The sequence below is a fragment of the Fukomys damarensis genome, unplaced genomic scaffold (genome assembly GCF_012274545.1).
Source record: "Fukomys damarensis isolate Sample0158 unplaced genomic scaffold, DMR_v1.0_HiC HiC_scaffold_15, whole genome shotgun sequence".
NCBI lineage: Eukaryota > Metazoa > Chordata > Mammalia > Rodentia > Bathyergidae > Fukomys > Fukomys damarensis.
Window position 1 is genome coordinate 15,473,506 of NW_022900927.1, and position 27,728 is coordinate 15,501,233.

At 37.0% G+C, this 27,728-nt stretch overlaps 1 protein-coding gene across 3 annotated transcripts in view; it reads right to left on the minus strand.

Moving 5' to 3' along the window:
• LOC104865975 (dol-P-Glc:Glc(2)Man(9)GlcNAc(2)-PP-Dol alpha-1,2-glucosyltransferase) overlaps nt 1-13,713 on the minus strand; it is a 169,470-nt gene extending 155,757 nt beyond the window's left edge. For 2 of the 3 annotated variants that reach the window (XM_019208286.2, XM_019208285.2), the window contains exons 1-2: nt 13,297-13,713; nt 12,071-12,268 (exon numbers count right to left, since the gene is read on the minus strand). In XM_019208286.2, the coding sequence (XP_019063831.1) occupies nt 12,071-12,268; nt 13,297-13,479 (381 nt within the window). In that variant the 5' untranslated portion in view covers nt 13,480-13,713. Of the gene's footprint in view, nt 1-8,286; nt 10,561-12,070; nt 12,269-13,296 lie in introns of those variants that run through there. The other variant, XM_010629774.3, reaches the window with a different exon arrangement.
• Between the last annotated feature and the right edge of the window lie 14,015 nt (nt 13,714-27,728).

Consider the following 27,728-nt stretch of genomic DNA (forward strand, 5'->3'; position numbering starts at 1 on the left):
CTCCTCTTCAATCTAGTACTGGAAACATTAGTCACAGCAATTAGACAAGAGAAAGAAATCAAAGCAATAAAGATAGGAAAGAAGTTAAACTGTTATTATTTTCTGATGACATGCTACTCTACATAGAAGACCCAAAAAATTCCACCAAAATACTTCTAGACTTAACTGACACTTTCAGCAGAATAGCTGGCTACAAGGTCAACACTCAAAAATCAATAGCCTTCTTGTACACAAATAATAAACTCATTGAGAGAGACACTGGGGAATCAATTCCTTGCACAATAGCATCCAAAAAAATGAAGTATCTAGGAATCAATCTAATGAAAGAAGCAAAAGACCTCTACACTGAAAACTACCACACTCTGAAAAAAGAGATCCAAGAGGATATAAGGAAATGGAAAGATATCCCCTGCTCCTGGGTAGGAAGAATCAACATAGTGACAATGAGCATACTTCCAAAATGACTATATAGATTCAATGCGATTCCAATTGAAATTCCAACAGTGTATTTCACAGAACCAGAAAAGATAATCCAAAGTTTCATTTGGAACCAGAAGAGACCTAGAATAGCAAAAGCCATGTTATGCAACAGACATGGCAGGGGGTATCACAATTCCCATTTTGAAACTATACTACAAAGCCACTCTGAGAAAAACAGCACATTACTGGCAAAGAAACAGACCTGAGGATCAGTGGAATAGATTGGAAGATACAGAAACAACTCCAGATGTACTCAGCTACCTCATCTTTGACAAAGGAGCCAACCATCCTCACTGGAGGAAAGACAGCCTCTTTAATAAATGTTGTTGGATAAACTGGATTTCAACCTGCCAAAGATTAAAACTAGACCCTTATCTTTCATCATGCACTAAACTAAAACCCAAGTGGATTAAAGATCTAAATATTAAAAAAGAGACACTAAATTTGCGGGAAGTTAGGCAGAACCCTTGAAGACACTGGCATAGGAAAAGACTTTATCAACAAATCCTCAGTATCAGGGGAACAAGCATAAAGAATCAACAACTGGGATCTCATCTTATTAAAAACTTTCTGCACTGCAAAGGAAACCACCAAGAGAACTAAGAGACAACCTACAATGTGGGGAAAAAAAAATTTATCAGTCTTTCCTCAAAGGACTATTATCTAGAATATAAAACTTTTAAAAATCAGGCCTCCCAAATATAAAGACCAGATTCAAAAATGGGCATGTGAAATGGAACAGACATTTCTCAGACAAAGAAGTAGAAGCAGCAATACATGAAAAAATGTTCCACATCACTGGTCGCTCGAGAGATGCAGATGAAAACAACACCAAGATCCCACCTCACCCCAGAAAAAAATGGCTGCTATCAAGAAATCAACCAATAACAAATGTCAGCAGGGATGTGGGGAGAAAGGATCCCTTCTCCATTGTTGGTGGGAGTGCAGACTGGTGCAACCACTATGGAAAGCAATATGGAGATATCTCAACGAACTAGGATTAGAGGTTCCATTTGATCCAGCTATCTCTCTGCTGGGTATCTTTCCAAAAGAATTAAAGGAATCATACCACAGTGATATATGCTCACCCATGTTTATAACAGCATAGCTTGTAATAGCTACAACTTGGAAACAGCCCAATTGCCCATCAGTTGGAGACTGGATAAAGATGTGTTTTTTTTTTATAAAATGAATACTTAGCCATAAAGAATGAGAAATTGGAGTGATTCATAGCAAAATGGATGCATATTGAGGTCACACTCTTAAGTGAAGTAAGTCACACATGTGTGAATACCAGTTTCTCTAGCATGTTAAACTAAAAGTGTAAATAAGATCCAAATGTTATAATCGACAATGTGAAATAGGAAGAAAAGGGCTAAAAGTGTAGGGGGAGTTGGAAGGGTAGGAGAAAGGAAATAAGGGAAAAGAAAAAATACAAGAAAACAAAATATTGAAAAGTTTTTGTAAATGGGGAAGGAAGGAGGGGATAAAGGAGGGCAGGGGTATGGGGAAAACATGAGAACTAAGACCTGTCATGTAAAAGTACAAGATCCCAATGATGAATGTAAATGTACTGTATACCTAAAAAGTACCAATAAACTCAGAGGAAAAAAAAAAACCAAAACAAAATATCACTTTCTATGGCTCTCCCAAGTCCAAAGCTGTTTTATACCTCAGGGACCTTGTGATATATTTGCCCACAAGACTCAATACTTGAAAGAGAAATCACTCAAGTTCCAAGCAAGGCTAAGCTTTTTCACCTGAAATTGATTCTCTAACCAGATCTTCAGTTATAGAGTACATAGTGAGAGTGAGGTATGATATCTGTTTTCTTTCATGAAACACTTCTGAGAAATCTCTCCGCTAGCCTAAGAACCTTTCAAGCCAAATGCTGCAGTAAAATCTCTAAACTAATACCCTTCTCTCCCAGCCCCGTATCACCAGCAATAAGACTTAAGGGAGGGGCATGGCGCCATTCCCTTTATCTTGTTTGAATTGAAATCTAGTTACTATTTCTGAAATGATAACTACTTTTCACCACTTTGCTTCCTGTAGGGTTGCAGCGTGTGAATGTTCTCCCTGCTCCCCACTGCCTATAGCTGAACATTGCTCTTACTTCCTACTTAGAAATAATCTCAACTCCTCTGAAAGACAGGACATCAGGTTATGCTACTTTAGCAGGACTCAGTCTCATTCCTTAAAGAGAGCTTCTTCTAAAAACCCTAGCTCCCAAATTTGCAAACTGTTTCGATTTTGTTCCTTACTTTTCTGATGAGTAAAATAAAGATTATAGTAATAGTTGCCTCCTGGAGTCCTTAAAGATTAAATGTTAGTCTAGTACATAGCAGCATTCCATAAATATTAGCCACTGTTACTACCCAAGGTCAGTAATGTAAATACCCTCTTTTTAGTGTGAAACTAAAAAGATACCCAGGCTAGAGAAGGATAGCCATTACAGGTATTTAAATATAAGCAATTCTTTTATTTCAGTAAGATTAATAAAGGTAGTACAGAGGGGGGGAAAGCCGCCAAACTTCAGTTTAGATTAAGAGAATATATTAGGTAGATACAATAAATGATAAAGTATTATAAAACACGAATTTATTTACAAAAAACATATTTGAACAAACTTTAAAAAAGTTTTATTCTTATATAGGTTTATTCAAAAAGCAATTTTAAATGACATGAACTCACAATATAATTTACAAGACAGACATCTCCACTTTAGTATCTAACAAAATGTAAAACTTTTTTAAAAATTTAGAACATATTTTCATACTGTTTAAAAGATCAAAGTATCTCAGAGAGAATTTTTAAAAACTACCCCAAAATGTCATGTTTAATGATTTGCTTCCAAGTAAGTGTCTCTTTAAAAAAAAACTAACCGTTTTAAAACAACTGCACTCCTACATTTGGAAACAGGATCTTCGTTTCTGCGTGCATGAATATGACCCAAGACCTAAACCCTGGTTTCTTCTGTCCCTTAAATTTATATGGACACATACATATCAGTTTGAGACACTGTGTCAAAAGCAAAATGGAAGATACAGTGGTACATGAAGCCTATTTGTTTCTAGAGGAGCCAAAATTCATGTTGGACTCATTTTTCTGTCCTGGGAAACTAGGCAATTATATTTGTGACAACTTTCTTCCTTCTAAAATGCCAAAAGTAGCCTTTTCCATTCTCCCTTTCACTGCGAGTAGTTAAAAACAATAGGGTCTGGGCAGGCTGCCTGGCTGTAAATCCCAGCTCAGCCAGTTATGTTGCAATCTTGGGCAAATAGCACAATTTCTTGCTGTGTAGGGTGCTATTAATGGCGGTACTGATCTCATGTGGCTGTTAGGATTATATGAGAAAAAATGGGTAAAGCACTGAAGACAGTGGCTGATACAATTCTATGCCATTTTCAAATTTGCCATGACCACCACTTTTTTGTAGGATAAGATTCTAAATGCCCCAAGAAGCAAAGCATGCCACATAGAAAAATATACATTAGTTGTGGCATCTCATATATGGTTATAAAATACAAAAATGATTTCTTTAACATTTATTTTAGCTTCATATAACTCAATCAGTTTTAGTTATAATCTAACAGACGATAATAGAAATCTGAGGTATAAAACAATGCAAAACTAAAACGTTAATTCAAACAAAGTTTAATTACAATAATAACTTGAAATGTAGCACAATATCACCACCTAGTGAACGTTAAACTGAAAAATTTTAAAAAGGTTTCCCCTAGTTTTCACTAGGGAGCTAAATCTTTTCACTCATATTCTTTCCACTGATATGTAGGACTAAAAATATAATCTTACTAGTACACTGAAACATAATTACAATACCTTTCTTAGGTTTTTCATTTCAAATTATTTCTAAAACAAAATAGAGTTAAAGTAGTTTTGTTCAGAAATTTAAAATATATCAGAGACAACATGTAAATGACCAGAAATATTTCACAATGACTTATCAGTTAATGCAAAAAAATTAGCTCTAATGAAATTATGAACACAAAAGCACAGGGTTGTAAGCCATCTTTGACAGATACTTTTACCCTACCTTGCTACTTGAACCTACGAAAGAATCTCTGGTAAAAAGAAATTTTCCATCCAATGAACAACAAACTTAATTTGTAGGTGTGGGGGATCTATTTCTATGCAGAGTAAGCAATTAGAAAATTTCACGAGTAGAAATCTTTTGACTGACCACTGATTAAAGGACAATTTGTATGAGAGCTGAGTTACTGAATTTGTGTAAGCATAACATATTCTTTTAACTGTCTTGCAAAAAATTGTAAACTCTCACCATTTTGCTCAAGCTCCTTCAATTACTTGTTAGCAATTAAAAAAAAATAACTACATCCAATACAAAAATATCATGCTATAAGTGATCTGGCCAGGCAGGACAAAGACAGATTATCAACTCTCTCTCACCATATTCTTTTACTTCCTTTAATGAAAATCTTTCACAGTGTTACAAAATGAAATAGTAAAAAACTCCCAGGTTTGGGAGTCAGACCAACCTATGTCCATTTAGAGTCAGAGTGGATTTGGGGTAAATCATCAGATTTATTTGACCTTTAGTTTCTCCAGCCATGTAGAAATCAACATCTACAACACAGGCATGAGTAGGACCAAAGAAGACAGTATTCATAAGTCAGCCAGTACAACATATAAAATGTTCCCAGTACTCAACAGAGAATAGCACTTATCATTATTACTATTCCTGTTTCTCCCTCATTTTGTATGTGCTATTACACATGGCTCAAATGAACTGCTCATGTTTCAGGAGGCAAAGCCAACTCAGTATTTATACTGTTCTTGTTAGAATAACACACTTTCTTCTTTTGCCATAAAGGTGACAGACTGAACTAAAATGAAATTAACATTAAATTCAACCAAAGCTTACAAAAAAGAAAAGAAACCCAGCACATTATAGGTATGACTGGATTACCTGTAACAAAATTTCTTACCCTACAAATAATTTTCAATCTTAAAAAATTTATTTTTGAATTTATAGATGTTAAAAAAGATATATTTATCCATTTTATTTTAAGCTTCTCAACTATGTTTTAGTATATTGGAAATGTGTGACACTAGCGTTTAAATGTATATAAAATACCCCAAACAAAAAAATAATTACCAGTTACACCATAGGTATGACTCAACTAACACAGAATATATGTGTAATTGGTTGGCATTTCTTTTCCCATTAAAATCTTATAAACCATCAAAGTTATACTGTTTCTATAACTTAATGACTGAAAACTACTTTTTGTATTTTAAACAGCAATAATCTTCAAATCAAAAACAACAAATATTTACAAATAAATATACATGTAACTGTTACATGCTATAGCAAATGAAATGTTTTAACACAAGGTCAAAAGATGAGGCAGGAAAAGTCAGGAGGCTCTTCCTATGAAATAGAATTCATTTCCTAAAACTAGCTATGGTTATGTGGTTCATTCTTTCTAGGATAGTTACATTGCTGTATATTAAGAACAAGTCCAATCAATATACATTTATGTGGTATGTGTAATAGGACGGTCAAGAACTTCATGAATATACAGCAGGGGATGAGTATCTTTTGAAATAAGGCTGGATCCATGCCAGGCACCGAGCAGATTTAGGACCAGTGTTATTCCTATTTGGAATGAGGACCAAACAACTTGCCTTAAATAACCTGCCTTATAGATACCAAAGCCATAATCAAATATAAAGCAGTAATCCCGATGCTAAGGCATTTTCTACACGCCTGTAGCTCCTAATATTTCCACTTAACTTTTTCACTTTTATCAGTTTCATTAACAAAACTATAATTGCTTCAAAGACAATGCATTTTCATCTAATAAACATGAATTTATGTGACATACTTTATTGGAAAGTGGATCCAAAGTAATAGTCTACTTAAGGGATATAAAGAACAGCTGTAGATACTCATCTCTTCTCTCTAGAAGAGTATGACAAAATAACATCAGGTGGCAATTAACTTCAAACTAGAAATACATTCTATATGAAGCTATTTATTAGAAATAAATGATTTATGATAAGGTATTTTATGACAGGCTAAGTACATTCCAGAAATGACTCTAAGAAGACAAATGTGGCCAAAGAATTAAAATTATTTCTCTTGCCACAATGGAATACTGTGTTTACAGTGAGGAGCACTGTATTTCCGAATCATTTAAATACATAATCAGATGCAATTATAAAAGATATATGGACTTTTGCTAAAAGACGGCATCAATGTGAGGAAGTACACAATATATTATCTACAGGTAATATTGTATCTGTACAATTTTATCTAAGGTAGAAGTAGGTGAAAATGGTTACTTAGTCTAAAACAATTTATGGACCAAATCATCTCATGTGCCCTTTAGTCCTACTCTCAGACCAGGAACAAGTGACTGCAAGTTCTCCAGACTCTCTATCAATCATGTCAGTTTTTCATAATCATTTTTTAATCAAACAATTCAAATGAGTTTATTTTTTCAAAACTCATGACAAAAAAATTTACGGGCTTCTTGGAAAAAGTCCAACACACAAATAAAATTTAAATGTGTGTAAAAGCCAGGATCTGAAGACCTAGGAATAACTGGCTTTTCAAGTAGAATCATTTTACAGGAATGAGTTTGGAATAGAATCTTGAACAATTAAGAAAGCATGATCTATTTTTCTAAGCCTCTCTATTGGTCATACTTTTAAGTTGTCAAATATATTGGGAAATCTACACCAGTCAATGGCTATCTTCTAACTGCCCAAGAAAATTTAATCAAAATTTGTGTCTGAAACACAAAGATATCAGGAATCCCTTTTAAAATAAAAATTACTGAAAAATAAGTTAGTTTAAATGGCAATAATCCTGAAATCATATCTTATTATAAAAACAACAAATATTTGCTCAGCATTTATTTTAACAGCATTTTCTAAAATTTCAAAGACTGCATTTTATGGAAAGCGAAGATCTTTTCTTCTCTTCATGTTTTCCAAAACATTTCTTTAAGTGGAAGTGACTCAACACTAAAACAGTAAACTCTTCAAAAAGCAGTCTTCTTCAGTTATATGGGAATAAAGTGCTTTCTTTCCTTTTGCAAGACAGGTTAGAGTGGAAAGGTTTTCCTCTTAGAAATATTCCTGAACATTAGGACTTGTGTTAGTCCCATCAAACAAGAAAGTTTATTTTTATAAGTTTTTTTTTTTTCAATTTTGGCTTTCAAGATTTGGTTCTCCATTATAATAAATTTGTGGTAAAAGCATTATTTCTTTGAGTATGCTTTTTCATTCTATTAAAAAGGAGTGTGGGTAAAAAATATATGTCCTGCTTTCGTAACTGAATCAATCTCCTAAATTCTGAAAAGACTAGAATTTTCACCTTCACATAATTTGATATTTGCAAATGTAGAATCTATTTAAACCCAAATCTACTATTTAAAACCCAGAGAAAGCACAATCCAACACTGAAAGGAAAGTAATTTATTCACACATATAGCTGTTTTTATATATTAAAAAAAACTTACAAATGTAAACTTAGGTTAAAAGTTCTATTCACAGTTCCTAGTTCAAGTCAAAGTTAACATGCCTCAAAATACAATTTCCTGGAGTGGAATGATGACCCAATAGAGGCACAGAGAACAGTGAACACAGAACCCAAACATATATACACATATCCTACCCCAGCAGATATTCCCTAATCTATAGAATAAACTTAGATGAAATGACTTAACTTTTTTTTTTTTTTGGTACCAGGGATCAAAGTCGGGCCCTTGTGCTTGCAAGGCAGGCTGTGGAACCACTGAGCTAAACCCCTGGCACTCTTAACTGTTAATTTTTTTGGATGAAGGACTCAAATATCAATTTGATTTGCATTTCTGAGAGGGGTCTCGAAAGTCACTTTTTTTTAAGCTTCTCAATGAAGACAATTTTATTTAAAATAAAAGTATTATCTCCTGATAATTTCATGAGGTTTATCTTATGTTTCTCTCTCTCTCTCTCTCTCTCTCTCTCTCATAAAAGATGTCTATCCAGAATCTGCAAATATGCCCTTCTTTGGAAAAGGGGGCCCTCATAGATCATTGTGGATATACTTAAGGATCTCTGACGAGATTACCTGGGATTACTCTAACTCCAATGGCATTGTCTTTACAGGAGAAGGAAGAAGAGATGCAGCAGGCAGCCACAGTAAGATGGAGGCAGAGACTGGGGTGCTGTGTCAATCAGCAAGCAGGTTCTGCCTGGCCCTGAACTGGGAAAGGCCTGGGATAGATCTCCCCTCAGAGTTTCCTGAAAGAATCACCCCTGTAACACTCTGACTCAGATTCTGGTCTCTAAAAATGGGAGGAATTTTTGAAACCACCAGTTTATGGTCACTTCCTATATCAAGCCCTAGGAAATGAATACAGTAAAATGTGTTTCAAGAAAAATAAAAAGAAAAGAAAAACTTTCTTTACAAGGTATTAGAATCAATACCATTTATCTTTGGCCTATACATTTCATACTGGGAATTAGTGCTTCGGCTTCATCATTTCTAGATTTTAAATAAAAACTAACTTGATACCTAGATAAACTTATTTTAACTCATGACTAAAACTAATTTCTGAAACATTAAACACCTTTCAAATCAAGAATGTTGGCTGATCACTTGTAAATATTTTCCAAATATTTTGCTATTTCTTTCTCGGGGGGAAAAAATACAGTATCTAGTACTATGAAGCATTCCAGTTTTCTTAAACATATATGTAAAAAGTTTCCAAGCTTTCCAGTTAACAGTATCAGAGATGCAATAAAACAATTGTAAACACTTTTATTTTCCATCATTTGGGCTTCTGAAGCAGGTTTGGAACTTTCTCATTTCTTTATACTGAACTTCCTTGGATTTGCTCTACACGTTTAAAATATATCTAAAAATCAGATGTGTTCTCAGGATCATTGCAGTCCCTAAAATAAATTCCATAACTTTTACCTATTCAGTATTCCTTTTGGAAACAGTCTAAATATGAAGTCTGAAAATTCAAAACATTCTTGATATTACCACATAAACCTCTGAATATCCTGACTATCTGGCCACTGAAAAGTCTTGTTCAGAAAGATATAAAAAGTTAGGAAATTAACAAATGCATAGCAACTCAGCTCACAAATAAGTCTGGAAGTGGGTGGCAGAGGTATGTTAACCCTATAAATAACATAAGGTAGAATAAAGTAACGGAATTCTAGCAGCTTCTGAGGAACTGTAGAAGTAAACAAGCATACGAAAAACATTAAATTCCAGAAAACTGATTTTGATTTTAATGAGTCAGCTATACTCCAACCAGCAAATATATAGCCTGGAACTAACAAATATTTCACAATATCATGTCTCTGAAAAACTCTTTTCCATACATAGAATGTATAATGTCTATTGTCTGCTAGCAAGTATTTATGAACATAAGTGAACTTCCAAACTAAAAATATGGAGACTGAGGTAATCACAAGAAACTGGGTTCTACGTTTCCAAACTAAGCAAAGAAAAGTCTTAATTCTGGTAGGAGATAGTAGGTGAGGAAAGGAAAAAAAGAGAGTAAAAGAGCAAAAGTAGAATAGCTGAGGAAAATGAAGACAGGCTTCATGATTACTCCGATCACCAATAACAATTCCACCATTAATTACTACAAATGCGCAAAACACTAACACCAGAAGGATGTAGGGCCAAGTTAGAAGAAAGAGCATACTCAGGTTTTTAAAGGACATGCAATACCCCAAAAGAAACCGAAGAATTTTTCTGAATTCTGAAAATGGTCCTTTAACTGAGGGAAGCCTCTCTTCTTTCTTCTTCTGTAGCTCAGTTTTCCAAGCTTCAGTTAACTTCTGTGCAACGACATGTCCTGCACAGAAGACAGTCCAGATGATATTTGTTTGGCGAAACATGAAGCCCCAAAATCCAAGCAAGGCTGAAGTTTTATGATTTCCATAAAGACACATCAAATAGGCAAAAAGAGTAAAAAACATGGATCCTGCTTCCGTATAATAAAGGAAGTTAAAAAAATACAGTGTAGGAAATACTGCCAGTGCCAGTGTTGACAAGATTCTCTGCATACTTGAAGCAGCCTTAGGTAGAAAAATGGTTAAAATTACTTTCATGACAAAACAAATATGCTATTTTTGGTGAAGGAATGAAGTTACTTAAAGAACATTACTTTAACCTTATTTGAACAAAACGTGTTCAATATTGATCTCATGCCTGGCTTTGGAAACATGCATTTATAACAACATTGCCTGCTACGTTTTAGTCACAACTCAGCTCTTAGGCTACTAGAACACACATGTGTGCCAATGCTCCTATAGCTTAAACCATTTTGAATAATTCAACAAAAAGTTGAGGAGTTACTGAGTATTACAGAGTGAACTAAGTTCTGTGGAGAATGCAGAGATGAACAGGGCACCATGCAGGTAATTTGATTTCTCTGAGATGAAGTCTTGGCACCTTCAATAAGCATTCACTTAGCCATCATAACCAATTTCCTCTAAAAGTAACCCTTCAAATCCCTATGCTAGCAAAAATGTAAATGTGTGTAGAGCATTTGTACAACTCTACCCAAAGATGTTACTTTTTATGATAAAATCACAGGATTTTTCAGAAAATAGTAGACCTAGTCTAAAATTACATATCTTCTTTTTGCCTTTCTGACAGACATCATAACTTAAAAGGGCTTTTATCTCCTTAAATTACATCTTTCACTTAATCTAGCTCACCAAATCAGAGCACGCCATTCCCTGGATTAAAATTAAAAGATGCACCATCCGTGACTAGAAAAGTTCAAAAACCTTTCCATGACATACAAAGACATCTTCTAGGGAACACATGCACACACATGTGTAAGGACATTCTTGACTTCAACCCCATCTAAATCTAATTTATAATTCTGTAATTTTGAACAGTAATTCCCTGATCCTTATTTTTCCACGTCTTTCTTCTTCCTTTGCTTATGTTGTTTTTTTGCCAGGATTTTTCCCACCCTTAAGCCCTCTCTGTGCACTGTGCTTCAGCTCTGGTGCCATCTTCTTTGGGAAACTCAACCCAAGGCCACCCACTCCCCTGCCTCCCCATTAGGCTGCAGTAAGTACTCTTCAGCTCCTTCTTGGTGTCCCGTGTGTCTTCACTGCATCATCGGTCCACTTCCCTCTCATAACTGCTACTATGAGAACCATTCTTTCTGAGAATTCTATTTTATTATTATTATTATTCCTACTTAACAGATTAAGTCATAGACATGGTTTTCTGCAAAGGTAACATAAGCAGTAGAGGCGGGGACAGCACTCAAACTCAAGCCCTCCACTTCCAGGGCCTGCATTCTTACTATAAAATTTCCCAAGTAAAGTTTGTTTCCTCTAAAGAAAATGTAAATTCCACAGGAAAAGGTCCTAGAAATGTTCTTAGCTCATGAAATAACCTCAGCAAATATTTATCAAACCTGTCTGCAACTCACTAATATCTTTTTTAGATTCATCTTCACAAGATATACACAGATACTAATTGTTTAAGATGCGTTCCTCCAAATACCCTAAAACCTTCATAACTGTGAACCCGAATACACATACTCTCGTGAAAGAAACATACCTTGTTTCTGGGTTGCACCTTTCGGAAAAGCAAATACAGCAAATAGAAGTTGCCAACACTAAAGAGAAGATTGACGAATCTGAGCATTCCAATGGAGCAGACCACATGTTCAGACCATCCAAAGATCCAGCTGGCAGGCTTGACCACTCCCACTGACACCAGGTATAAGCCAGGTAAGGTAGTAATCATGGGATCCCACTTAAAAGGAAACACCAATAATGAAACAAAAGCAAGAGGTAACAGACAGACATAAATATGCCAAGCCCAAGCTTCATCTGTGCCAACAATCCAGAATCTTCACAAGTTATTCTAAGACATGGTTAAGTAAGTTTTGAAGATCAGATATCTCCTTGTGGACAAGTTTTTGTTTTTTGTTGTTTTGTTTTGTTTTTTTGCCTCTGCAACTGTTTGTAATTAAGGTGCTAGCATCCAATAGACAATAATTTAAAATTTCTCTTTTCCAAGACTTGATTTTTAGAAAGCCTGCATTTTGGGGACTAAATTGCAAAGCCTCCAGTTTTACAAAGCACATAAACCTTGGTTGAGAGAAAGAAGTGTTGAGACTGGACCACAGGCTCTATGGTGACACTGTGTCTAAGTTTAGGGGTTGTGCTAAAGCCTCTGTGTTTAATCTTGCAATGCAACCTGTTAGTACTTTTGCAGGTGAGCAGCCTGACACTTAAGACATTCTCAAGGCTTTGAAACCAACTAACAAATAACAGCACCAAAATTTAAAATCAGGTCTTTTTCTAGCATATTTTATATTTCTAGGAATGGTATGTTTTTGAACCCGCACCTATTGATATGGGCAAAACTTATTTTAAAATGATGCAATCTGACTGGTTGAGTTTATCCAGCCAACAGCAGGTTCTTAACAGTATTCGGGAAGAAACGAGTGTCAACTGTTAATGGCAGCTGCAGATCCGTGCCTGTCCCCCTCCCAAGCACGGCGGGAAAGGCCACACGGGCAACAGAGAAGCTTCCTGGCCTTCCCAAGGCCCACTGCTGGGCCTCCTCGCGCGGGGCCGGGGAAGGCGAGCTGGAGCAGACGCCGTCAGGCGCCACTACTTACTCCCTCAACTCCTTCCTTCTCGGGAGTCAGACCTGCGGCTCGAGCACTCATTAGCAAAGGCCCCCCAGGTCTCAGACGGGGATCCCCCAGCCCGAGAGATCTGGAAACGGGAGGGTGGCGGGGCGCTCGTGAGTCGGGGAGCCGGGGAACCCACCTGCGCCGGGGAGAAGCGGCCCTCGCAGAAGCGCTGCGCCTGCGGCAGGTGGAAGACTTCGTCCATGTAGGGCTCGCGCAGCGCCCCGCTGAAGGCGGAGAAGAGGAGGCAAGACACCAGGAAGGTGCAGCTCAGCGCCGCGGAGAAGTAGTACCCCTCCAGCTGCGCCGAGCCCGCCCCCATGGCCGCGGTCGGGGGAACCCAGGCCCCGAAGGTGCAGCCCGCCAAGCCGTCTCGCAACTCAGGCTCGAAACGGGCGCGCAAGTCGGGACTGACCGGAAGGGACTCAGCACAGCCGGAAGGCAAAGGATGCTGGGAGAGCACGGGCCGGAAGAATCGGGTCGCTGTTTCCGGAGTGACGAGTTTCTGTGAAGGACCGGGCTGTTTCCCGTCAATAACGTCGCCCGAGGCGCACAGTGCAGTTAGAGTTTCCGGGCGGGGCGGTGCGAGGCTTGGAAAAGAATCCAGTCTCAATCTCCAGTGGTTTTCTCTGATCGTTCCCATGTGCGACCACAAGGTGGCGGTACGTACCCGCGTTTCCGACTTATTTCTGTTTTTCTCTCTCCGTTGGTCTGAATTGCTAAAACTTGCAGTCAGCAGACACCTCGCTCCATTAACGCTGGGTGGTGGGAGCAAAGGCTGACGCATTCAGGTTAAAGCTGGAAGGACCCGAAACCTGTCTTAGTGCGTGAGAGGGTCCTTACAGCACGCGGGCGCTCTCCAGCAGGCCCTACGAGGCCAGCATCTGTATCGCACCCCGACAGCCGACCTTTCTGCTCTGGAGGAGTAGCAGGAGCAATTATTTTAGAATTTTGGACGTTTTAGCGAGGAACGGTGCTGTGTGTGTGTGTCAATGTGTTAAGATTCTCTGTTGCATCGCCCAGTGTTGTGCATGAGCCTCTAAACGTCGCTTATGTTTGGTATCCCCCACATGGTTTTCCCAGAGGTATATATTTTATTGTATAGATTTCACACATTCCTGTGTTCTAATACTGGAGGTGGGAGGCGAGTGACAAGTTGTTTGAGGAACGATGAAGATAAATTAAAGTTTGTAATTTTTCCCTAAGCATAGTTGGCAATGTTTTGTATAAAAAACCCTCTGATAACCTCTGCCCGCTGGCCTCCTGCTGAAAAATATCAAATAGAAGCCAGTAGTTGTGTAGGGCTACAGACTTCAGGGTTCTCAGCTCAATTCTTTGTCTGGGTCAAGTTAATTCAGTTTGTCTTAGTTCTCAAAGCTGACTGAGTCCCTAAAGAGACCCAGCTATTTTCTCAATAATCAGAGGAACTCACGGGAATCGGTTCGTGTTAACTTTTGCTCTGATGTGATGCTTAGCCTTGTCTTCTGTATTATCTCCTGTTTGATTATTTCGTCCCTGCTGTACTTAACTGAGATCATCTCCAGATGATTCAGTCTTTCAGACACTAGAAGTACTGTAATTGGCCACAAACTCAGCAAATCATAAAAGAAAGTGGTGGGCCAAAACATATATATGTGGTTAAAAATTATGGCAGTAAAAGACACAGTGTCATTAACCTTTTGAAAACGTCTTCACTTAGAACATATCCCTTCATTCTGGCCAATTTCTGAAGTATTTCTGAAAGTCCTCTTCCATGAGCGTCTTTACCAGGTGTGATAAAAACAAAACAAACGAACTGCTAATGATGTGGCTGACAAGTAAAACCCAACAGAAAAACAGGCTTGGAAAAAAAGGACAGAGGGTCCACATATTTTAAAGGATTTACATAAAGCTAGATGTTTGTGCTCTACATTTCTTTGCAAAATAACTGCTACCAAGATTTTAAAATTAAATATCTGACACCTATATGCTTCTTCAAGTTAATTGAAGAGTTTGAAGGACATGTGAGGGTTTAGAACTTCTTTATTAATAAGTGATCTTTATTAATAATCTACCTGTCATTAATAGGTATTGATTAATAGATTATTAATAATCTATGTTAAAGAAGAAGCTGAACATACAATAAGTGATTTATCAGAAATTGCAAAGAAAATTAGTACCTACAAGGGGTAGGACTTAGAACACCAGACCAAGAGGAATAAAATAACTCTGGTCTTAGGGTTTAAAAGAATCAGCAATTTATATTGAACTGAGTGTGTGATTAGCTTCAATAAATTTATTTTTTTGCTCATTGAGTTTATTGGTACATTTTAGGTATACAGTACAGTTACATTCATCATTGGGATCTTGTACCTTTACATGACAGGTCTTGGTTCTCATTTTCTCCCTACACCCCTGCCCTCCCTTCACCCCCTCCTCCCTTCCCTATTTACAAATACTTTATTTCCGTTTTTTTCATTTTGTCATGTTTTTTTCCTTTTCCCTTATTACCTTTCCCCTACGCTTCCCATTTCCCCTCACTTTTAGCCCTTTCCTCCCTATTTCACATTGTCAATTCTCTCATTAGGATCTTATGTACCATTACAGTTTTTCACACCAGAGAAACTATTTGGTATTTACACATGTGTGACTTATTTATTTCACTTAGGAGTATGTCCTCAATATGTATCCATTTTCCTATGAATGACTCGAATTTCTCATTCTTTGTTGCTGAATAGTATTCCATTTTATAGAAAAACCACATCTTCTTTATCCAGTTTCCAACTGATGGGCAAATGGGCTGTTTCCAAGTTTTTCCCTATTACAAACTGTGCTGCTATAAACATAGGTGCACATATATCACTGTGATATGATTCTTTTAATTCTGTTGGAAGTATACCCAGCAGAGGATTAGTTAGATCAAATGGAACCTCTAATCCCAGCTCTTTGAGGTATCTCCATATTGATTTCCATAGTGGTTGCACCAGTCTGTACTCCCACCAACAATGGAGAAGGGTTCCTTTCTCCCCACAACCCCGCCAACATTTGTTATTGGTTGATTTCTTGATAGCAGCCATTCTTTGTCGGGTGAGGTGGCATTTCAGTGTTGTTTTCATCTGCATCTCTCGAGTGACCAGTGATGTGGAACATTTTTTCATATATTTACTTGCTGCTTTTATTTCTTTGTCTGAGAAATGTCTGTTCATTTCAGATGCCCATTTTTGAATCGGGTCTTTATATTTGGGGGGGTCTGACTTTTTTGAGTTTTTTATATATTGTAGATAGTAGTCCTTTGTCTGAGGAGCAGCTGGTAAAATTTTTCCCCACATTGTAAGTTGTCTTTTAGTTCTGTTAATGGTTTCTTTTTGCAGTGCAGAAGCTTTTTAATAAGATGAGATCCCAGTTGTTGATTCTTTCTGCTAGTTCCTGTGCTACTGAGGATTTGTTCTTAAAGTTTTTTCCTATGCCAATGTCTTCAAGGGTTCTGCCTAACTTATCTTCCAGCAAATTAGTGACTCTTTTTAAATATTTAGATCTTTAATCCACTTGGATTTTAGTTTAGTGCATGGTGAAAGATAAGGGTCTAATTTTAATCTTTTAACCTCAATAAATTTAAATTTAAATTCCACTATTTCTGTCAACCAAGTGGACTAATATAGGTTTCTTCTTCGAAGAGTTTCACTTTACAGACTGATTGTATCATAATTTGCCAGAAAGCATTGTAAAAGTAAGATTCTAGAATGCTCTCTCAGAATACTTAATAGTTATTTTCATATTTAGAAAACACCAATGTGAAGTCCATTACCTAAGGAATTAAGAAGTCCTATGGACCAAATAAAGATTTTTTTTACTTTCAGGTTATCACATATAATGCAAACTAAAACTTCTTTCCCCAGCTCTGCCTCTAAATCAAGACTTTACACTAAAATAGCTACCTCCAGGGATTTTAACAAAGGTACACATTATTAGAGTTATCTTTTAAAATTGGATCGCTATTAATATTTAACTTTAAAAATTCAAATCCTCATTTTCCATAGATGTTTAAGAAGAGCTGTCATCAGGATCAGCAATCTGATCATTGTTAAACATCAAATTATTCATTATGTGTTATCTTCATGAATTATAACAGGAAGTTATGGCAAAATGTGAAATTTCTGATTAGGTTCTAAGGATAATTTTTAAGGATTTTTACGAGCAAGAAACATCTTTGGTTGAATCCATTAGGACTTCTGTATTTATTATTGCTCTCACACTGTTAATTTGGTGAACTTCACCTAACACTGCATGGGGCCAGGGATTTAGTTCAGTGGTTCCATTGCCTGCCTCACAAGGTCCCAAGTTCAATCCCCAGTACTGCAAAAAAAACAAACAAAAAATATAACACTGCATGTACTTCATTGTGTGAAATACCCTCTACTAACCAGGAGACTTCCCCAAAGATTAAGTATAACTGAGGAATTTGTTCAAGTATCCGTTTGCTTTGAAACGTTAGCCCAATTAATATCCTGCTTTGAATTCATACTTTTGCACTTGTTGCTGAACAAAAGATTTAGAAAATTGATAGTCATAAAGTGATGGTTTACTCAGTTCTAGGTGACAGTTACAGCAGGGTCCTGCACATTGGGCCTGAATTCTAGGTAATAATTTCCAAAATGGAAGTTTAGCCTTAAGGTCAATATGTACATAGTATTTAGAAATCCGCATTGTTTTATTAATGAAAAGGAAACAAAAGTCTAGTACAAAATTTTTAGTAGCTATTTTACTGAAAATGATGTGAAGCTTTGCTGTCTCCAGTCTTTTTGACATCAGGGACCAGAATTACGGAAGACAGTTTTTCCATGGATGGTGTTAGGAGTCCGTCCCCCTTTTCAAAGAAGCTTTCCAGTGATATTTGTTTTGGGGTCATTTTTAGCTAGGGTTAGCTTGCTGTGACTGAGACAAGTCTTCCTTGCAGGAAAGAGGCACAGATGGAAATGATAAAAGTAACAGGCACGCCACTCATAGACTAGAGTAAGTGTCGGATTCTGGCTTAGAATCTGCTGCCAGAAACAGCTGTACACTTGAACTGCACCCGCTGACTCAACACTAGAAAGCCTGCTGTCACATGTAACTCACTTGTTGGCGATCACTGATAGGACTTTGATATGAGTCTGCTAGCAGTTGATTTACTATGGTCTCTTTGCAGTCAACCTTTCTGCTCATGTTCATCTGTATTTGCAGCCACTCCCCAGAGCCAGCATCACTGCCTCAGCTCTACCTCTCATCATCATGCACTAGATTCTCGTAAGGAGCAGGCAGCCTAGTTCCCTCCCATGTGCAGTTCACAGTATTGTTCATGCACCTGTAAGAATCTACGCCTGTGGCTGATCTGATGGGAGCTCAGATGCAGTGGGAGGGACCAGCAGTGGCTGTAAATGAAGCTTCTTTCCCTTTCCTGCTGCACTGCACCACTCACCTTCTGTTGTGTGGTCCATTTCTTGCTCCCTACCAGGCCATAGAGAGAAGTTTGGGGACCCATGGTCTAGGGGATAAATCTTCCAATTTTCTGGAGACTTTCCAGTTTTAGCACCAAACTCAGACTCAAACCAGGGGAATCTATTAGTGCCAGAGAAACAGATGTGGTTCATACCAAATAACTGAAGCCAAAACTTCCAGGTATCCTTTAAAACAGTGGTTCTCAGAGTATGGTCCTGAAGCAGCAGTGTAGCATTGCCTGAAAACCTGTTGTGAATGCAAATTATTAAGCCAGTGCCTCAGACCCAGTGAAACTGAGACTGCGGGGAAGGAGCTAAGTTTTGTGTGCCTTAACAGTCACACAATCACCGATTGTGATTTCCTCTGATTCTCAGGTGAACCTGACACATGCTGAATGCAGTGCTCCATATTGCCTTCACTTTTCTGCATGCACCTTCTCAGTTCCCCTCTGGGAGATTTCCTTTGTATTTTTTTGTAGTATGAAGGAATTTGACTTCTCCAGCTCTCCATCTCCAGGTTTTACCCTACCAAGAAATTCAGTTTATTACCAAGCAACCTACAAACAATTTTCTCCTCAGCGAGTGAAGGAGAGTAATTTCAGTACTTACAGTTTCATATTTTTCTGTCATATGTATACTTCTTCAGACATATTTATATTTCTTCTTTCAAAAATTTTCTGTATGAGGAGAAACTGGGCTGTTGGCCAGAGTTAGCGGGTGAGCCACAGAGGTTCTGCTGCTGTTGCTGCCAGGTAGACAACACCTTTCAGGGAAAAGAAACTTCATGAAGACATTTTCCTTAAACTACATAAAAATGGAGAATCTTAAAAACCGTTGATTAAATAAACTGGGCTACTATAATGTCCAAATTACAATACCATTAAATCAACCAACGTGAAAATGCAGAAGGCAAGATGGTTCCTTAATTTCAACTTATAAATACAATGATTTTATTTCAATAAATATAATAACATGATCTTACTAATTTTTAATTCAGAATGTGAACTGAGTTACATGATATAATTGTTATGTCTGGTAAGCAGTGTTTATCCAATTTAATGTGGAAAAAATCAGGAGGCTTTAGTCTTTTGATTTTAGAGATAAAGTGAAACATGGTCATACTTTGCCTATTTGGTGCACTGCTCTAGTTAAAAACTTGGCATGCATTCAAAATATTATTCTTTATATATTTATATGATATGAACTCAGAACAGAGAGAATCGGGCCTTTCCTTAGTAGAAAAGTAAATACAGAAACCCTCATGAAGTTTTATCAATCAAGTAGAGATATTTGTGAGTGTTCTCTCTTCTGTCCTTTCAGGTCTCTTTTGAGTTTCCTTTGGTACTTCTTTTGTTATTGGTTGAGACAATACACTACACTTAAAAGACTGTTTATTTAATAAAATAAAACGCTACCCTGTTTATTACTGTCTCCAAATGTTGCTTAATGTAACCACCAAGTTTCAGTGACTGATAATGTTGTATCTAAGTAAAAATATTTGACTAACATCTATCTTATTCAAGTTTTTTAAGCTTGTTTCCACCAAAGGATGCAGCTAGCTATAGCAGAAACAGTGCCAATGTCTTAACCTTTCTTATATTAACTATGCTATATGTTAGCCTTGCTTATTGTTCAACACTAAAATATCTGCCTTACCTGACACTCAGGATGGCTGTGTTTATTAGTCTTTAAAGTTCATTGTTGCCAATATTAATAATTCATTATTACTTTTATTGAAGGATTCTTATAACAGTCATATTATCATTCAAGGAACCATGGGAGCAGGTGAGAAACTAGAGAGTCTTGTAGGTGTATAAAGTGTGCAGAGGGTGACTGGCTTTCCTTGTGAGCAAACCAAAAGCAGGGAACACTTCCTGAGCTCTTCCACCACACAGTAGAAAGCCCTGTCTAGGAAAGGTGAGAAGTTGTTTCCGTCCTGTTGGAGAAGGAATTGACAAGTGACACACACAGAGAGACGAGCTGAATGGAACTAAAAATAAAAGGTTTACTTTGTCAGAAAAGAGCCAATCGCACTCAAGTAGGCAGTGCCAGTGATCGACCTCCTATTGGGCTGCAGCTCCCCTTTTATAGGTTTTACAGCCAGGATCTCATTCATGTGGTTTCATTTTATTTCCTCCATTCACATTACCCATGTACAAATTACAGTAACAAGACAGTTCACTTTAACACAGACCTAACAATTCCTTGTAGTTAGGGAGTTTACCTCAAGATTCCATTGCACAGGAAGGGGAAGTTTAAGGTTAGGGATGAGGCCAGATGTCCCACTTCATGGTCAGTGCCTCTGGTGTCTGTTGATTTTGAAATAAACAAAGAAGATTTCTGTTAGATTCAGCAGAAGTCATTTTATATTTTCCTAACATCCTGTAGGTTTTTTAGATTATTTAAGAAAGTTCTCTGTATCATGCCCTAGGACTCATGCAAAGATCTGGAGAAAGGAGGCAAATGAAAACTTCTACCTTCCATGTAGTGGCAGGACAGCTTCTGGGCCCAAGCTTCTGCCTTGAGCTGAAGCCCAGGTCTGGTGCTACCAGGCAGAGGCAGGGAGCACAAGAGGCTCTGGAGCCACAAGAGCCACCAGGCAGAATTTGGCAGGACCAGCAGGGGGAGCCAGAGCAATGTGCATCAGTGGGGCCCAACAGCCATTCCCCAAGCAAAGTCCAGGAAGTACAAAATTGAGACTAAACTTTTAGAAATTTACTAGCAAAACGACAATAATTTTATGTCTATTGACTCTAAAAACTAAAAGCTTAGTTCATATTTTATGTCTTTCTGTTTCATTTTTCTAGTAACTTGTTTTCTTGTATTCGCTAGTATCATCAGTCCCTCATGGGTTGGAAATTTAAAAAAAAAAAAAACTTATTCTTTACCATGTGTAGTTAAAAATAAACTCTAGTTTGTTCCATGTCATGAAGATACTACACTGATATTTTAACTTAAGAAACTTATTCTGCCCAATGTCTCTGTTTTTGCCCATGAGTATGACTTTGCAGCACTGGTAGGGAGAGGCTGGGGAAAATCCTACTTCCCTACCTCTGTACACACCTGCTGACGTCTCCCATGGCAATGAAAGTAAACCCTGAACAAATTTCTCAGAAGATGGACACTAGTTCCTTCACTGAGGCCGAGGCAGCCAAAATTCATTTGTAGGTTGGAGATGCTCTTCTCCAATATATCAAATATCTGTGATGATACTTTCACAGTACTATTGGCATTCCTGGAAGTCTGCTGTAAAAGCAAGATTTTGTTTCTGAAATGGAGAGAAAGTGAGACTTCTGGACCTCTAAGCCATGTTATAGTACTCCCATGTATTCATTAACTGAGACCTCAGTAGTACAGGTAATCAAAAAACTTTGTTGTAAAATTCATGTCATTGCTACAATTTAAAAGGTCTATAGGGAAACAGTATCTTTTTAAAAATAAATGAACTTTATTGAGATATCATTGATGCAAATTAAAGTCATTTACTTTAAATGTGTACTATTCTGTGTTTAAACATTCATGGATGTAAGTTCCAACCTCCTTAATAGTTCCTTCATGTGCTAATTAGCCAAATCAAATAGCTGAATCAAATTAAGATAATATGCCAAATGCTCCATCAGAATATTTTTATTCAAATTACCTATTCATAAATCTCATTTCTCAGTCATCTGGAAAGTATAATAGCTTTATTGGAAATGTTATGTGCTTTCCTTAATGTAGAACATGCAAGTATCAGAAGTGCTTTTGTATTAATTGTTTGTGCTTTGTAATAAGCTTATATTCAATGACATTGACTCAGGAAAGAGTCTCTGGGAGCATGAGAATTTCTGTGGAAAGGCTTGAGATTTCCCTCTTGATTGTTCATAATATATCTTTGTAATATTAAATTCTTGATAGAAAATTACTACCACCAATAATGAGAATTAACTGAGTGTACCATTCAGTCAGAAGTGTTACGAGCCTCTGTGCAGTTTGTTCCATCCCTTTTCCTTCTGCCACTAGAATATCAGGTCCCCAACAGAGGCTGTGTTAAGCCAGGTTCAAGGGTGGAAACTCACATTCTGTAAATTCATACAGAAGCCAACTTGTAGCCAGAGTTGTTTCTGTTGTAAACCTACCTGCTGTGGTGCTTTTATCACCCTTCTAAAATTATTTACTGTGTGCTGTTATTCAGCTGTTTTTCATACCAAAATTCGTGTTGAGGTTTAGTTTCCAATGTAATTGTTGAGAGGTATTTAGGGTCTGTACAGGGGGTTAATGATTTTCTTTTTTTAATTCATTAATTTTATCCGTACGTTTTAAGTATGCAATAGGATGACATTCGTCATGGGGAATTTGAACCTTCACATGATACATCTTGTTTTTTTTTTTTTTCCCCCATTCCCCTGCCCTCGGTTAATGATTTTCTTGAGGGAGAGAGCCCTTGCTTGAGAGACACTGAAAGAATGGATTGCTTTACAGTGAGCCGGCCTCTCCTCCTGTTCGCTCTTGCTCGCTCGTCCTGCTCTTCAACACGTGACTGTTCTCTTTTCTTCTTTAACTATGGGCTGAACCATGATGAGGTTCTCACTAGAAAATGAACACATGCCTATGCCATACTTTTCAAAACCCAGAATTGTGAGCTAAAACCCTTCTCTATAAAGCAGGCATCTCAGTGTTTTGCTACCGCAGCACACAGTAGACTAAGGTGTCCTGTCAGCACCGGGCAGCAATTAAGATGCTTCTCGCCCTACCACAGTGTCAAGTGCACGGCTGCACTCGGGCGTTATTGAGTGGGGGGCAAATAGATATATAAAAGCAAATGGAGAAGAACTGTGGAATTAAATATGGCCTCAGTTTGGAAAGGAGAAAAGGAGTTGAAGTCATTGAGGGGAGGGACTCGAGTAGGCCCTGGCCGGTGGGAGCAACCTGAAGTCATTCCATCACCTTGACTTTGCCCAGGAACCTGTAACTGATTCGGTCTAGAAAACAGTTTGGTGAAGCGAGAGCAATGAGTCTTGTGCTTGACACATTTCCAGTAAATATTTAATAAGTTTCTGTTGATCCTAATATTCTTAAAAACATTTCACAGAAATAGATGTCTTATTAAAATAAGGAAATAAACGGAGGAGTACCTCATCAAAGTTTATAACATTTCTTTGATGAGCGGAGTGATTAAAAAAATTCCATGTTATTAAACCAGGGTCACAGCACTACAAATTTACTTGGTTTATTTATTTTGAAGAATAATTTTTCATATTAATTATTTATGACAGTTTTAAGCGTGCTCAAAAATGTATTGCTTTGTTTGGGAAGTAAAATTAAATAGCTGCTTTGGGAGATCTTAATATTATTAATGTGTAAGAGTAAATTAAGATTGTGAAAATTCCAACATCAACGGCACACTGCAAATAACTTCTCTTTTAGAAACTTTAAGCACTGTTTATATATAAATGAATCATTTGCATTCAGCAGAATTGCTGTAAAATCAGTCTCCTTGAGGCTGTTAAGATTTCTCTTTTCAGTAATTCAGGCATGTATTGTTTCTTTTTTTTTTGGTACCAGGGATTGAACTCAGGTCCTTGAGCTTGCAAGGCAGGCCACCGAACCGCTGAGCTAAATCCCCAGCCCCATGTATTGTTTCAATTATTTCACAAGAATGGTAAAATGTAAAGTTACATTTTTATTTATATTTTAGAAATCTTCTTGGACTCTACAGTTGTTCCAAGACTGAAATAATGTCTGTCTTAAGGAAATCAATTGCTACTATTAATAAGGAGACTTTATAACTTTTAGTCCTTGTTTTAAAATGTCCCTGTCAGTTCTGGATTGATGTACTCAAAAAGGAAATTCTGATCTAAAATATCACAGTATTGGTTTAAAATTAAAGAATTACACAAAATGAAGGGTACAAACTTTAACTCTTTTATTGCTACAAAGTCAATTTATAGTATTTTGTTAATGAAAAAGAGCATCTTGTGAATTTTTGAGAGTATTTTTTTTCAGCTTTAATTGAGTTTATTGGTACATTTTAGGGATACAGTACAGTTACATTCATTGTTGGGATCTTCTACCTCTACATGACAAGTCTTGATTCTCATTTTTTCCCCTTGTCCCTGCCCTCCCTTCACCCCCTCCTCCCCTCCCCATCTACAAACACTTTATTTCCATCTTTTCTTTATCTCACATTTTTTCTTTTCCCTTATTACCCTTCCCCTACCCATCCCACCTTCCCTATACCTTTAGCTCCTTTCTTCCCATTTCTAAATGTCAGTAATCTTATTAGGATCTTATGTATTATTGCAGATTATTCACACCAGAGAAACTATTCGGTATTTACACATGTGTGACTTATTTATTTCACTAAGGAGTATATCTTCAATATGTATCCATTTTCCTATGAATGAATCTATTTTATTTTATACCAGGGATCAAACTCAGGCAGGACCTTGTGTTTGCACAGCAGATGGTGGAACCACTGGGCTAAATTCCGGCCCCCTTTGAGAGTATTTGATGCACAGTTATTGATAAAATTCATGTAGATATATTAACCAGAGAAGACAAAAACTGAAACAACTTATGCATTTGAAAAGAGCCCCATAAATCAGATTCATTTATCCTCAGTGTTAGGCAAATTTTAAACAGATGCTCAGGCTTTGAAAAAAGAAATATATAGTTTAGTTACATGTCAAAAAAGGGAGGTGGTGGGGAAGGGGAAACTTAATTTAAGAAATTGGCATATGACAAAGTACATAGGTATGAAAATGTGAAAGGTTCTAATCTAATTGTATTTTCCAAAAAACTCATAGAGACAGACTTGCTAAACTCAAAGGTTATTTAAGTCCACATAGCAGCAAGTGACCTGCTTTCTTCATGGTACTTTTTTCAAGAGCATCAGTATTCAGGTTTTTAAGATGAATGAGAGGCCTACCAGTCCTTTCAGAGTTACCAGTTCCCAAAAATATTCACATTACATGTTTCACTGTCCACAGTTGTGGACACTTTATTACTCTTCAGGATAATGTGGATCAACCTGGGCTGGCTGAAATTGATGGGTGAATCATCACTGTTTCTCATATATTTTTCAGAAGTGGTTGCACACTAAGTAAGGAAAACTGAACCTTAAAGAGATGAGGACTGAGGTTACTTCTAAATCAACACTTGGCTCTGTTTTTGAAAGTAAATCTGTACTAATGGAAAGCATTCTTCTCTACCACGAATTAAATTACTGTAGTCTGTATTTCCTGCTGAAGAGAGTAGGTTCCTGCCACAATGTTGTTACATTTGCATTTTGATAGCACACAGGTGTAGGCTGTTCCCTTCAGAGAGTCAGAGAAGAACAAATGTATTATATCAGGTAGTCTCAAGAGTAATATAAGTATTGGATTATATTTCAATAGGCACATTTATGGGACCTCCAATAAAATCTGTAATTTTTGTAAACCAAACAGCCAAATAATGACAAGCCTTCTTTTCCACAAAGTAGGGTACATGTACCAGTTTTTCACTGATAAGCGTACTTCATTTCTCCAGCATTGGCATCAGTAATCTCTTAGAGTTGTATCTATTAGGGAGGATTTTAAAATGCCAACATGTGAAACTTGTATAAGATAAAGCTGAAAGGTATAGACAATTATCAGAAGAGGAATAAAAGGTTAAAAAATAACCAATTTTACAGCACAACAGCTAGAACAGGTGATGCTTGCCTTGACATACAAGGAACCTCTCGCACAGTGCTCATTCTGGTTGTGTAAATGTTTAGGATAATTTTTCAAATTGAACAATGATCTCACTGTGTGGAAACAAACAAGCACTACAACAAAATGCTGAAGATTTCTTTTCATAGTAAATTCCCTTGCTTAAAGAGGGATTCAGTAATTTAAAATTTCAATTTGTGTGTAATTTTGCAGACTGATTCTTAACAGTAAGATTGGGACATAAGACAGTCGATAACATACGTGTTTTATATGCTTGACATTGCCCCAGATTCTATGAAGTTGTCATTCTCAGCTGCTCATTCAGTGAAAACAATAAAGCAATATTCCCTTAGCCTAATAATCATTGGTCATTTGTCATAGCATATCAGTAATTAAAACTTGATTTACTTTCAATTTACATGACGGCTTCTGTGTAGTCTTGTTTAGCAGTAACATTAAGCAGAATGTCATAAGTACAGTGGAGATGGGAGAGGTTAGTGCAATTACTCTGACTCCTCACTTCAAGTTTATCATTATTGATAATAATAAGTACAGCAGAGGAATGATGAACTATGTGAAAGGATTTGAAAAAGTTATACCTCCTGACTCTAGTGTGTTTATTCCACTACAGAGCTTCTTAATTTTAGAACATTTCTTATATGCATAATTTGCTTTTTAAACTGGTGATCCTCTTTTAACTTGTGTTTATAAGTAGTAGGAATCAGGGAAAAAAAGCAATTCATGAAACGGGAATAACCCTTTTTTTCATGGCCTACTGGCACCTCTTTCATCATCCAAGGCTCATAGGTATCTTTGAAGGATGCAGGATTTTCTATAAAATTTAAAAATTTGTGTTTTAATTTAATGTTATATACTTAAGCCAGCATTGTACAACAAAACTTTCCACAATAATTAAAAAGTTCTATTTTGTCTTGCCCACTTTGGTAGACACAATCAATGTGGCTACTGAATATTGAAATGGGGCTAATGTGACTGATGAAATGAGATTTTTATATTTAAATTTAAATGTAACTATCTACACATTGCTACTGGGTATTGTACTGGGAAGTACAGTGCTAGATGTTCTTAGAGAGTTGATTACTGTCATGTGATCTGAATGTTTGTATTTGATTTCATATTTATTGTGAGTCTTGGAAAGATGTGAAGCCCACAGGAAAGCACAGCTGCCCACCTTACTTATCTGACGTCCCAATAGTGTGAGCATCAGAAGATTCTGGGAGTGCTTAGGCACCGCAGCCTGGTAACTGAGGGCTAACTGAAAAGGTCCAAAGGCATCTAGCAAGTGTTCAGTGCAGCTCAGAAGTAGCCGTTAAGTTCCATTAATTGGTTTTGTAAGTTTGTTTTGTATATTTATGCAGGTAAAAGGAATTTATCCAGTTTTATGTTCTATGTACATGAAGAACAATGTAATCTAAACATTT